At 47.9% G+C, this 13,200-nt stretch overlaps 1 protein-coding gene across 1 annotated transcript in view; it reads right to left on the bottom strand.

Moving 5' to 3' along the window:
• Adcy2 (adenylate cyclase 2) overlaps window positions 1-13,200 on the bottom strand; it is a 343,570-nt gene that overhangs the window by 97,683 nt on the left and 232,687 nt on the right. Inside the window, exon 5 of the mRNA XM_075975732.1 lies at window positions 69-217. Coding sequence (XP_075831847.1) covers window positions 69-217 — 149 coding nt within the window. The remainder of the gene's footprint in view (window positions 1-68; window positions 218-13,200) is intronic.

Here is a 13,200-nt window from a genome sequence, read left to right as displayed (position 1 = left end):
CAGGCAGTTACTGTGTGATGTGGCGCCCGACTCCCCATGCCGCTGAGGGCCTGCCCGGTGCACCGTACCTCACGTTGGTGTGCCGCTTGACGTACAGGTTGTGGAAGTTGTTAGTGTTTTCCATCTGGCCAGCTTTGGGACCTTGCAACCTCTGGATGATCTCAGCTTTCATCTCCATGGCTATGTGAGCTGGCAGCAGGGAAAGCAGAAGGCGCTCCTGCGAGGAAGGGGAGAAAGGGCAGCACACTTCAGACAGTGATGGGAGAGGCTGCCTGGCTGGGAAGCCATGCTCCTCTGATGGAAAAAACCGTAACTCTTCCAGAGGTCGGGCCATATCATTATATTCTTATTTACTGAACTCTCAATAAAAGTTTTCCACATGGGTAATAAAAGAAGACAAAGTTATTTCCCCAAGGATATTATTCATCTATTTTGATTCTAAAATAGAAAAGCAGGACTAATATTAAAAACCCAAAATACCAACAGACAACGTGAGATAAAAAAACATTCATTTCACCTTTCCGTTCATGTGTGTGATAAACCACAAGCTTCATTGCACTTGGGAAAGGCGGCTAATATTCCACACTCCCTGAAAGAGGAAGCCAAATACTTTCCAATATTTCATTTCCTCTATGATAAACACTGTCTCCTCTGGTGATCACCAACTACTGTGAAAATGGAGTCGGAAGTGGGAGTTTCTGTGAAGCACCATCCAGAAGAAGCTAAGAGCACCAGAGCGCATGAGCTTTCTGTGGGTTTTTGGTTTCTGCATTAGTGAACACACTAGAAGTGAACCCTAGCATGCGAGCCAACTCTGATTTCCGTATATACCCATCTTAGTCAGGGGGCATTTTCCCACTCTCTGCAAGGAAAGAATCACATAAGGGCAATCATGGAAAGTTTAAAGTCAACATAGAATAATTTAAATGTTAAACTATTGCATTTAAAACAACCAGTAGACTCCCCTATGTTAGTATGATCTCCTAGCCATGGCTCTCGAAAACTGATGTTTCTTGGTACCTTGCAGGCTCCAGGGTGGGCCCTCGGCTCTTAGTTAACAGGACCCTTCTGGTGGCCACAGTGTTAGATCTTAGTAAAAGTGAGTTTCTAAGAAAAGCTTGAGTTTAAAAACACAGGAATTTCCTTTAAATTTGCCTTTTTTCCACTTTTAAAGGTCAAACGGTACACAACAATTGCTCAAGAGTGGCCCATCTCCTTCCTGGTAGTGACTGTAGCTCGTTCCTTTCCATGTTCAGTCTCTCGGGTCTCAGTGATCTCCCATGTTCACCTGCTTCTGTTTCCAGGGATCCTCTAAAGGGCCTCAGGAGCGCCCATTCTCTCACTCATTGGCAACCCCAGTCCCTCATCCCACTTTCTGAGACCACCTACAGACTGAACTCAGATCCTCTATGTGGGGCCCACTTGGCTTAGTCTTTGTTCCATATTCTGTAATGAAGCATGCTATACCCCAAGCCAATCCCTCTTGGGGACACAGATTTCATGAGCAAAAATGGAGAATCAAATATAGTGGCTTTTCTCTCCCACTCCAAGCCTTATTTAACAACCAAATGTAAGTCACAATCTCTATTTTAAATCCGAAATGTAGACGAATGACCAACTTTTTAAAAAATGTACTGAAAAACTGCAGAAGATGAAATTCATATGTTATGTAAAACAGACCCGACTCTTTTGTTGTATTAAAGAATCGCTGTGGATTTAGAACACAGAGGAATGTTCGGGAGTGGGGCGTTGACACGGTTCTGTGAGCCTGACGACGGCAGTCTGGTCCCTGAGACCATGGTGGAAGGAAGGAACGGGTTCTCTGGTTTTCACAGCTGGGTGGTGACACACCTCCCTCTTCCAAATACAATTTGAAGAATGCTGTTAAAATATACTTCAAAGACAGTGGGTTCAGTGCCGTTTCTCGGTGGGTAAAGGGCTTGCGTGTAGTGAACTGGGAAGACAGTAAACATTTAAAGCTAACTCATTTTTCAAGCAAACAATAAACTACTTGGATAAAAATTTTTACATTTTCATGTGCTATGTGAGAATTTCACACATTTTTACTACCAATATTTTTACTATTTCTATCCCACTCTGCCCTTCCAAGTCCTCAAAGACCTTCCTATGTCCTCCTCCCAAATTCATAACCTCTTCATTTTCCTTTCACGGTCTCCTGAGTCCAAATAGTGTGGCCTGTATGTGCACATCTGTAGGGCCATCACTGGAGCATGGACAACTGTATGTGCACATCTGTAGGGCCATCACTGGAGCATGGACAACTGTATGTGCACATCTGTAGAGCCATCACTGGAGCATGGACAACTGTATGTGCACATCTGTAGGGCCATCACTGGAGCATGGACAACTGTATGTGCACATCTGTAGGGCCATCACTGGAGCATGGACAACTGTATGTGCACATCTGTAGAGCCATCACTGGAGCATGGACAACTGTATGTGCACATCTGTAGGGCCATCACTGGAGCATGGACAACTGTATGCGCACATCTGTAGAGCCATCACTGGAGCATGGACAACTGTATGTGCACAGCTGTGGAGCCATCACTGGAGCATGGACAACTGTATGTGCACATCTGTAGAGCCATCACTGGAGCATGGACAACTGTATGTGCACATCTGTAGGGCCATCACTGGAGCATGGACAACTGTATGTGCACATCTGTAGAGCCATCACTGGAGCATGGACAACTGTATGTGCACATCTGTAGAGCCATCACTGGAGCATGGACAACTGTATGTGCACATCTGTAGGGCCATCACTGGAGCATGGACAACTGTATGTGCACATCTGTAGAGCCATCACTGGAGCATGGACAACTGTATGTGCACAGCTGTGGAGCCATCACTGGAGCATGGACAACTGTATGTGCACATCTGTAGAGCCATCACTGGAGCATGGACAACTGTATGTGCACATCTGTAGAGCCATCACTGGAGCATGGACAACTGTATGTGCACATCTGTAGGGCCATCACTGGAGCATGGACAACTGTATGTGCACATCTGTAGGGCCATCACTGGAGCATGGACAACCTCTGAGGGGCCACACCCCCACAGAAATGGACTCTCTCTCCTGAAAGAGATGTCAGCTGCTAAGAGCTCTCAGATAGGGATGAGACCTCATGAGCCCCTCTTCTGTCTATGCTGGATGGTTGGAATTTTAAACTTTTCTACTTCAGAATTCTTCTAACAACTGTTTTAAATGCAGCTGAATCCGATCAGGACACTAAGCCAGTGAACGTGCAGGGGGGATGTTAAGTACCATATCTCTCCTCTTCCCAACTGAAAGGGCCTATCAGAAACCTGGATTCTAGAGCGGTGCAGAGCCATAGGTGGCTCCATCGCACACTTGTAAAGGGAGATCTTGTCTCATCTAACATTGCCCTGTAACATGAATAGAGCTCAGGTCCCACCCAGACTTGGCCTTTAGAAGACACCCACAGGGGGTGTGAAAAGGAGCTTCCAGTTCACACTAGAGCACACCTCATCTTTCAGCCAGGGTCAGGCCTGCACAACTGAGAGAATGGATGCCTTCTGCTGATTCCCATCACCGGTGTATCCCTGGAGCTGCATTCTGGCCATGGTGCTATTGCTGCTCTCTCCCGTTGTCTCGCAAAGTTTGCCTCCCAGGGCCCTTGTAAGTACTGCTTCAGACCAGTTCATTAAAGCACATCACACTGAATACTTATTATTTGAAAAGTCTTGTTGCATGCTTATTGATTGCCCACTTTAGTAAAGCAGTTACAGTTTTTATATACAATGGAGAACGCCCTTTGGAGCAGAAGCAGCCCTGAGATGGGAGAAGATGTGGGGAGGTGTGAGTTCCAGCCTTTTTGCTGCCATTAACAGAAGCATGGGCACCTGAGCCTCGATTTCATCGTCTAGAAACCAATTCTACTGTACCAGTGGAACTGTCCATGGCCCTGCAGGAAGCAAACACTTCCCTAGCACTGTGGTGGGCTCTTTGTAGAAATTACCTTTTCCAGCTCTGGAGACAACTGTGTGCTGCTCCATGCGCTCCCTGACGAGTGTCCCCAGTAACTGTGTGCTGCTCCAGTGCTCCCTGACGAGTGTCCCCAGTAACTGTGTGCTGCTCCAGTGCTCCCTGACGAGTGTCCCCAGTGACCGTGTGCTGTTCCAGTGCTCCCTGACGAGTGTCCCCAGTGACCGTGTGCTGTTCCAGTGCTCCGTGACGAGTGTCCCCAGTAACTGTGTGCTGTTCCAGTGCTCCCTGACGAGTGTCCCCAGTGACTGTGTGCTGCTCCAGTGCTCCCTGACGAGTGTCCCCAGTGACCATGTGCTGTTCCAGTGCTCCCTGACGAGTGTCCCCAGTAACTGTGTGCTGTTCCAGTGCTCCCTGACGAGTGTCCCCAGTGACCGTGTGCTGCTCCAGTGCTCCCTGACGAGTGTCCCCAGTGACCGTGTGCTGTTCCAGTGCTCCCTGACGAGTGTCCCCAGTGACCGTGTGCTGTTCCAGTGCTCCCTGACGAGTGTCCCCAGTGACCGTGTGCTGTTCCAGTGCTCCCTGACGAGTGTCCCCAGTAACTGTGTGCTGCTCCAGTGCTCCCTGACGAGTGTCCCCAGTAACTGTGTGCTGCTCCAGTGCTCCCTGACGAGTGTCCCCAGTAACTGTGTGCTGCTCCAGTGCTCCCTGACGAGTGTCCCCAGTAACTGTGTGCTGCTCCAGTGCTCCCTGACGAGTGTCCCCAGTAACTGTGTGCTGTTCCAGTGCTCCGTGACGAGTGTCCCCAGTAACTGTGTGCTGTTCCAGTGCTCCCTGACGAGTGTCCCCAGTAACTGTGTGCTGCTCCAGTGCTCCCTGACGAGTGTCCCCAGTAACTGTGTGCTGCTCCAGTGCTCCCTGACGAGTGTCCCCAGTAACTGTGTGCTGCTCCAGTGCTCCCTGACGAGTGTCCCCAGTAACTGTGTGCTGTTCCAGTGCTCCGTGACGAGTGTCCCCAGTAACTGTGTGCTGTTCCAGTGCTCCCTGACGAGTGTCCCCAGTAACTGTGTGCTGCTCCAGTGCTCCCTGACGAGTGTCCCCAGTAACTGTGTGCTGCTCCAGTGCTCCCTGACGAGTGTCCCCAGTAACTGTGTGCTGTTCCAGTGCTCCGTGACGAGTGTCCCCAGTAACTGTGTGCTGTTCCAGTGCTCCCTGACGAGTGTCCCCAGTAACTGTGTGCTGCTCCAGTGCTCCCTGACGAGTGTCCCCAGTAACTGTGTGCTGCTCCAGTGCTCCCTGACGAGTGTCCCCAGTAACTGTGTGCTGCTCCAGTGCTCCCTGACGAGTGTCCCCAGTAACTGTGTGCTGCTCCAGTGCTCCCTGACGAGTGTCCCCAGTAACTGTGTGCTGCTCCAGTGCTCCCTGATGAGTGTCCCCAGTGACCATGTGCTGCTCCAGTGCTCCCTGACGAGTGTCCCCAGTAACTGTGTGCTGCTCCAGTACTCCCTGACGAGTGTCCCCAGTGACCGTGTGCTGCTCCAGTGCTCCCTGACGAGTGTCCCCAGTGACCATGTGCTGCTCCAGTGCTCCCTGACGAGTGTCCCCAGTAACTGTGTGCTGCTCCAGTGCTCCCTGACAAGTGTCCCCAGTAACTTCTCTCCACCAGCGAGGCTCTTGTTCCACTTCCCCTAATTTCCATAACCTCCCTAAATATGGCTGCCAGTCAAGAGGTTGCAATCACAATCTTGCTTTTGTGTGGTCCTTGAGGAGCAGATCCAGAAGTGTGAGAAGGACAAGGACATTCTGGCCAGCATGTCCACTTCTGTGTGTGGAGCTCTTACTCAGGGTTACTATTGTTATGATAAAACTCCATGACCAAACACAACTTGGGGAAGAATGGATTTTTTATTTAGCACAATAGGCTTGCTTATTTCATCGTCTAGAGGACTGGAGTGCCTCGTTCAAATTAAAATCAATGTACTCTTCAGCAAACCACAAGTCTCTGCCACCAACCATTAAGCCTTTTCCTTGCATGTATAACATATTTTCTTACTAAAACCCCCAATTACACACAATTTCATTTCAATTTAACTATTATGTCAACAGAAAAAAAAATCAGCATAGCCGTGGCTCAGGGAAAACCTAATGTCAAGGCAGAATCTGAGACTTCCAACCTGGACCGTGGGTGGCTGTTCCACTCACTCTGGTTTGTGAAGCGGTGACCAGAGGCTGTCTGGAGAGCACATTGTGAAAAAGAGGGAGAAAGGATGCATGCAATCGCTCTCCAGACAAATAACGTCAGAGAAGAAAGCACCCATCAAGTCAGACTGTAAATTATGTCCATAGTCACTGATGACGGGAAGTTGGTATTTCTAAGCTTGAACTGTTTACCATCAACTGTCAATTCAATTCTCCAAATTAGAGCCCCTAGGGAACCAGAAATCACTCATCAGGTGGAGAAATGCTCAGTCCTTACTGGGAGACTGTGGAGGTCCCCTGGGGAAGGCCACAGCTGTGTTCTCTAGAGCAGGACAAAGACTACTTGAGTTCCGGCACTCAGAGGAAGATGGCAGGCAGGTCTCGGGTGGGGCCTTGCACCGAGTCTGAGATAATGGAACATGATATCGGCATAAAGGACTGCACATAGAATCAAGATCTCACTTAGCATAAAGGCCAGCAGTGAAACACTCCAGACGGAAGCCGACTCTGGTGACTCATCACTCAAGGTCACCTATCTGCAGACCAATGTCGCACCAGCCATGGACTATCTGTGACGGCTAAGTAGCCCTGTGGAGAAAATGTGTGCAGACTGGCCACACTCCTGGACACTGGGCAGTGAAATCCAAAGCAGGATACCTGGGTTGCCGGGTAGGTCAGGACACTGGGTTCTGATTTCCTCTGGGAGAAAGGACAGGTGAGGATGCCCACGGTATCATCAACTCGAGAAGAAACAAAAGGAAGTGGGCTTTGATGAAGGGTTCCCAAAAGCAAAACTGAATATATTAACGAATAAGATGTAGCTAACTAACATGAGTGTAGTTATAGACGTACAACTTCTAGCAGTAGACTGAGTTGCTCTGGAACATTCAGACCCTCCTCTATGCTCCACTGATCAGGCCACGACCAATGGGACCAATGGAATGGATGTCTGTGATAAGGGCTTCAGTTAGCTCTTTTTCCTACATTGCTGCAAGGCTGCAATAGACTACCCGAGAAAGGCAATGTAAGGGAAGAAAGGTTTATTTTGTCTCCCTATTTGAGGGTACTGCCCAACATGGTGGTGAAGAGATGGGAACAGGAGTGTGTGGCCGCTGGTCTCATGGTGTCCTCAGTCAGGAAGCAGAGACAGATGAGGCCTGTGTCTCAAGTATTCCCTCCTTTGTGTCCAGTCTGACATCCCAGCCGAAGGGACGGCGAGGTTCACATTTAGGACGAGTCTTCCTACTCCAGTTAGCACAATCTGGGAATTTCTTAACAGCCAAGACAGAGAGCTAGTAGGTGATGCTATATTATGGAAGGTTAACAATCAAACTTCTCCTTCATGTGGGGCATCTGGGGCTGGCAGGCCTCACCAGGCTTTTGCTTGCCTCCTCCTGAGACCATTAGTGTGAGAGACAGTGGCTTTGTAAACCTGCAGCCATGCATGATATAGAATTTTAATCTACCTATGCCCAACAAGTACGAGTGGGAGACCATGATTCCTGGAGATCACTTTGATTTGAAGGCAATTCTGCCACACTATAATGGAGCTGTAGAGAAGCTTATGATCCTGTAAAGGCTGTGCATGCTAACCCATGTCATTTGATAGACGATGTCCCCAGCTGTTCTTGGTGAGATTTCATGTACTTAGTCAGGTAGGGAACCTCCCCCTGTGACTGTGACTTCAAGGTGAAGGTCTGGTATGACCTCTCTGAGATTCTCATTTTCTCTTTTCCTCACTCAGAGCAGAAGTTGAGGCTCATCAAAGTTGCCTGCTTCTGCCGACTTATAGGCTTTTGGTGGCATTGAAGTTCTGCCCTTTTAACCCTATGGGTTCCATCAATCATAGCAGTGATGGTGTATTAATCTGCACTCCTTCTATTACACTAAGAAGCAAGAATAATTGATTTATAAGATTTGCCCCAATGAAAAGCTGAAGTCATGAGAATTTATCCCATTCTACCTGATCTTACAGGTCATCCTACATTCAGATTTTCAGTGACTATTGTTCTCAGCTAGTGTTAATTTACACAGTAAACAAAGCAAAGGGGTTTCCCAATAGCTCTTTCTCCTCCATAAAAGGAGGGAAACTCATAAGTCTCAGGAAGTAAGTGAATCTTACAGGACTCAGACAGGAAACAAAGCTCAGAGATTTGCAAGGCCCCACCTCACGGCTACATAAGTAGCAGTAACTGTTAGGGGAGGAGACTCTTGCACAGGCCCAGCAGAATGCAAGCTGTGCAGAGATCACCAGGGCTGCAGCTTTCGTTAGTCCTCACCCAAGCTGAGGTCCGTGTTCCTGCGGTATGTCAGCCTCTGAGTCGCTCATGATCCCTATGAGTAGGCTGTCACCAAAATTCCTCTAAGTAGCTCCAAAATCTCACTGGTTCACTAAAGCCACACTGCAGAATCATTTCTCTGTTCTGTCCTCAGTACTCTATTTGAGGTAAACAGATATTGGCTCACGCCTCCCAGGAAAAGTCACACAACAGGTGTGCAATCAGCCAGCCTTGAGCCCTATCCTTCTGAATGTGGACCTCACAGTGCAGTGCAGGCATCCTGCCCTCAAGGAAGCCCAGTCAAAGCAAAGAAAGGGACCAGCAGCATCTGTACAATAGGGCCCCTTGCCCAATATCCTCTGAGACCATGGTGCCTGTCTCCATATCCTCAGGAGGCTCAGATTCTTGTCCACAGTGGACCATGCTGCCAAGTCTTGGAGTTAAAAGTCAATGAAGGAACAGAAGAACATGAAACTTAGGACAAGACAAGGTCTTTAAGGACCAATACTAACTTCTGTTACAAAAATGTCTGGGATGTCCAAGGGGATAACTCAGTAGCTAACCTGCTTGACAGTCACAAGCTTGATCCCTAGAATCCACAGGAAAGCCAGGAGGGAGGGCAGCTGCCTGTACTTCTACAGTGCTCAAGGCAGAGACGAGGGATCCACCACAGGCTGGTTAGCCAGACTAGTCCAATGGTTCACCAAGAGACCCCAATTCAGTCCGTAAGGCGAAAGAGATGAAGGAAGATACTAGATGCCAACCGTGGGTTCCCATACACATGTGTACTGGCATACACACACACACACACACACACACACACACACACACACACACACCACTCCACACATACCTAAGCTCAAAAAAGTAGGGGGAAGCTGTGAATTCACATGGAGGGTATCTGCAATGGAAATTGACAGAAAGACTGTTTTTATGAAAGCAGTCCTACAGTTCCTGGTGGATTTCTGATCCATATTTCTTGAGGCCAGTTGCTGTACTCTTGATTAAGATTCTCCATACAACAAAATTTATAGATACTTTCCATGCACCACTTCCAGGCCTAAGCAATTTGTAAGTATTACCCCGTTTAGTTCTCCCCACAACCCAGGGAAACTTGGTACTGCTGTTCTCCCTGTGTCTAGTAAGAGGCAAAGGAGAAGCAAATGGGTGGAGTCGCTGTCTGAAGTCACAGAGTTAGTGAGTGGCTGAATGCTTCCCACAAGTGCTCAGGAAACAAAGCGTACGTAGGTACAGGTGTGGGGGACCCAGCCTCAGCTAGTGCCCAACTATCCCATACACCTGTCTTGGGTACAATGGAGTCTCTATTTTTGATGGGAGAATGGTGCTTCTACTAAAGAATGTTGAAGCCAGAGACAATGGCCGTCCCCGACACTGGCTGACCCCCTGACACTGGCTGTCCCCTGACATTGGCTGTCCCCCGACACTGGCTGTCCCCGACACTGGCAGTTTCCCTACACCGTCTGTCCCCCTGACACTGGCTGTCCCTTGAGGTTGGCTATTCCCAGCACTGGCTGTCTCTCAACATTGATCATCTCTAGCACTGGATGTTCCCCTACACTGGCTGTCCCCGATACTGGCTTCACGGCACTAGATGCCAGTGACTATGGAGACAACATAGGCTGCCTGACAAATTGCCACATGTCTTCTGGAGGTGAAACAGCTGACAATCACTGCTCTGAATATCAGACACATTTATTTGTTGGAGGAGGTAGCTTGTACTTCCTGGTCTCCTGGCTAGCTTAGACCCAAAATAATCACATAGACACCATATTATTTAAAACACTGCTTGGTTCATTAGCTCTAGCTTCTTATTGGCTAACCCTTACATATTAATTTAACCCATCTCCATTAATCTGTGTATAGCCACATGGCACTGGCTTACTGGCAAAGTTTCAGCATGTCTGACTCTGGCTGCAGCTCCATGGTGTCTTTCTGACTCTGCCTCCTTTCTCTGAGCATGCCATTTAGTTTTTCTTGCCTACCTAAGTTCTGCCCTATCATCAGGCCAAGGCAGTTTCTTTATTCATTAACCATTAAAAGCAACACATAGACAGAAGGACCTCTTACACCATATGGAGACAATATAGGCTTCCTGACAAATGCCACATGTCTTCTGGGGGGCGAAACAGCTGACAATCACTGCTCTGAATGTCAGACACATTTGGTCTTTCCCATTCTTTACTTCAGTTCCTTTCCAGTCTGGGTTTTATGGTCTTCTGCTGTAATTTTATTTCCCCTCATTCCAGTGTGGAAGAGCACATCTCTCCAGAGCATTGCTGGGAAATACTTCATTACTTCTCTCCTCATGGTACCGTACAAGAGCCCAGACGACTACATACCCAGCCAAAGCAGGGCTGAGGCACGCCTGTACTCTGGGTGGGGTATGCTTGTCTAGAAAGATGCTCTTGTTCTTATGGAAGGAAAGAGTAGGTGCTGGAGACAAACCAGGGTTCTCTGGGTTCCCTGTCATCGTTTTCAAGCAGAAGCCATTATCTTCCTGCTCAGGCTATGCTCTTGTCAATACAGTTGAAGGAATGGCTGAGCATGCTGCCAGTTGCCTAAATATAAACCTGCAGTCATCTGCTCCCTTCTTATGAGTCTTCATAGGACAGAACTGCCTTGACACTGACTTAATGCTCCTCTTCAGGTACCAGCAATGTATCTGATGAAGGAGTTACTTCCCAAGTGGATTTTCTCCTGTTTGTCCCTCTCTGGCCCCCTTTTCTCCTTAAAGTGAAGGTCTGTCTGAGATAGAAAGCAGCCAAGACTGGTTAACACCACCTCTGGATGCTTCTAGTGTTCAGGAAACTACAGACCCCCAGTATGTTCTAAGGTGTGGTTCTCTGTACGCATCTCACCTCCTTTACTTCCTCCTCTTTCCAGATCTTCTGGGTCACATGCTATCTATGCCTGCCCTGAAGAGCCTCCTTCCTCTGGGTCCTAATGACTGACACCTTCATGTTCTTTCCACCTGCCTTCCTCGGTTAAAGCTATTTTTAAACAATTGTTCAGACTAGTTCACAACATTCCTCCACCTTCCATTCTTCCCACACCCATCTGCTTTGGTTCAGCCCATCAATGGCCCTCGAGTCCTACTGGAATCACCTATTTACTGGTATACATGCATCCAGACTGTGTCTGTTCAGTATCATGTGCCCAGCATAAAACAGATGCCAGCACCTGGCATGTGACGTATTTGCTGAACGAACACGGCAATGGATGCATGGGTGAAGGGCCACAGGCCTCATGACACTTTGAACGGAATTTCCAGTGTACTCTCCTTACTCTGCCTAATTCTTTAATGGCAGCTGGCAGGAGACTCTCCTGGCCTCTGCTCTGTCACACATCATGCAGCATGTAAGGTAGAGCCCCCTCTTGATCCTCAGAGTCCTTGGGAGCCAAGAGCTAGTGAAATAAATCTCTGCAGTCAGATCTGGGTCTTTTGTTATCAACGTGTCAGGAGAAAACGGGGAGACACCCTTGGATATGGCAACAGAAATAGGAATATACCCTGAGTTTCACCTTCAGTCATTCTTGAAGTCATCTGATTTTTCTCTAAGGAAGAAATCATGGAGAATATGTTCTGCACATGCATGTATGTAACCTTCATCCATGCATGGCCATATTCACACTCATATTGAAAACATGTGTTGGATATTATGTTAGTTGTTCGGCATGTGTAAATTTGTGGCGGAACTGTAGGCCTGTAGAGATTTAATGTTCTTTCAATGTCTCCTTAAAGGGCTTCTGGTGTCTGACCTTTCTAGAGCCAAAGACGCAGCACTGGCCTGAGTGCTCATGTCCACCATGCGTGCAGGCCAAGCATCCTCTGAGGTAGCCTCCAGCTGCTGACAGGATGGAGTGTGCACAGCCCAGAATGCAGTGTAGAGGGATGGGGAGGGAATGTATAGCTTATGAACTCAAGCCTGCCACGGCAAAAAGAAGGCAAATTTTCTGCCAGGAAACACAAATTCAGATCAGCATAGGAATGATGAAAGACATGGTTAGCGAGAAGATTCAATTAAAAACCATATTTATTGATTAATTTGAATAACCATTTAGCATAATAAAGAAATTTGATGATTCTCATTCCAACCAAAATATCTATCAATCTCCCCAAAGATGTTAAGAGTATTGACTTGCTATATGCTAGGCTGAAGTATGATAAGATGTTGAATCTTCTGCAGTGGTTTCTGAGGGAGAGTGTGTGATTTTCACACTATGCACCCACACTGGCTGAGCGTAGAGCCTGTTTCATTTGGGAATGCATTTCCACCAGCTATTGCTGCAAAAAACAATCCCCTAAAATATAGAAAGAAAACAATGCAACCTCTGTTCTCATAATCCGGGAAGCGGCAGGTGTGTGGTGGGTGTTGTTTTGGTTGTGGCTAAATCAGATGACTGGATTCAATCAGCGTCCTGGCCAGGCCCTACAGAATGGCTCGAGTGAAGGTCTGGATAGCAGTTACTTCTGGCAATCTCAGAGGCTTTGATTCCGTTTGCCAAGTCTGATCATGTGATGTGTCCTTCCCTAGGCCACGTAGCCTCCACGTTGCTTGTCTCAAGGTAGCAGACTTAGAAGTCAGGAGACTGTCACGTTCTCATGCAGTTTGGGCTGCATGCTGTCACTTCCCATTGTCAAAGCAAGTAACACGTTTCTCCCCCCTCCTGCACAAACACACACACACACCAATCTTCAAGAGCGGAAAACTAACTGGCCACGTCATTTGACTT

This window comes from Microtus pennsylvanicus, chromosome 6 (genome assembly GCF_037038515.1).
Source record: "Microtus pennsylvanicus isolate mMicPen1 chromosome 6, mMicPen1.hap1, whole genome shotgun sequence".
NCBI lineage: Eukaryota > Metazoa > Chordata > Mammalia > Rodentia > Cricetidae > Microtus > Microtus pennsylvanicus.
The sequence above is the reverse complement of the archived record's forward strand: the minus strand, read 5'-3'. Positions and strand labels throughout refer to the sequence as shown.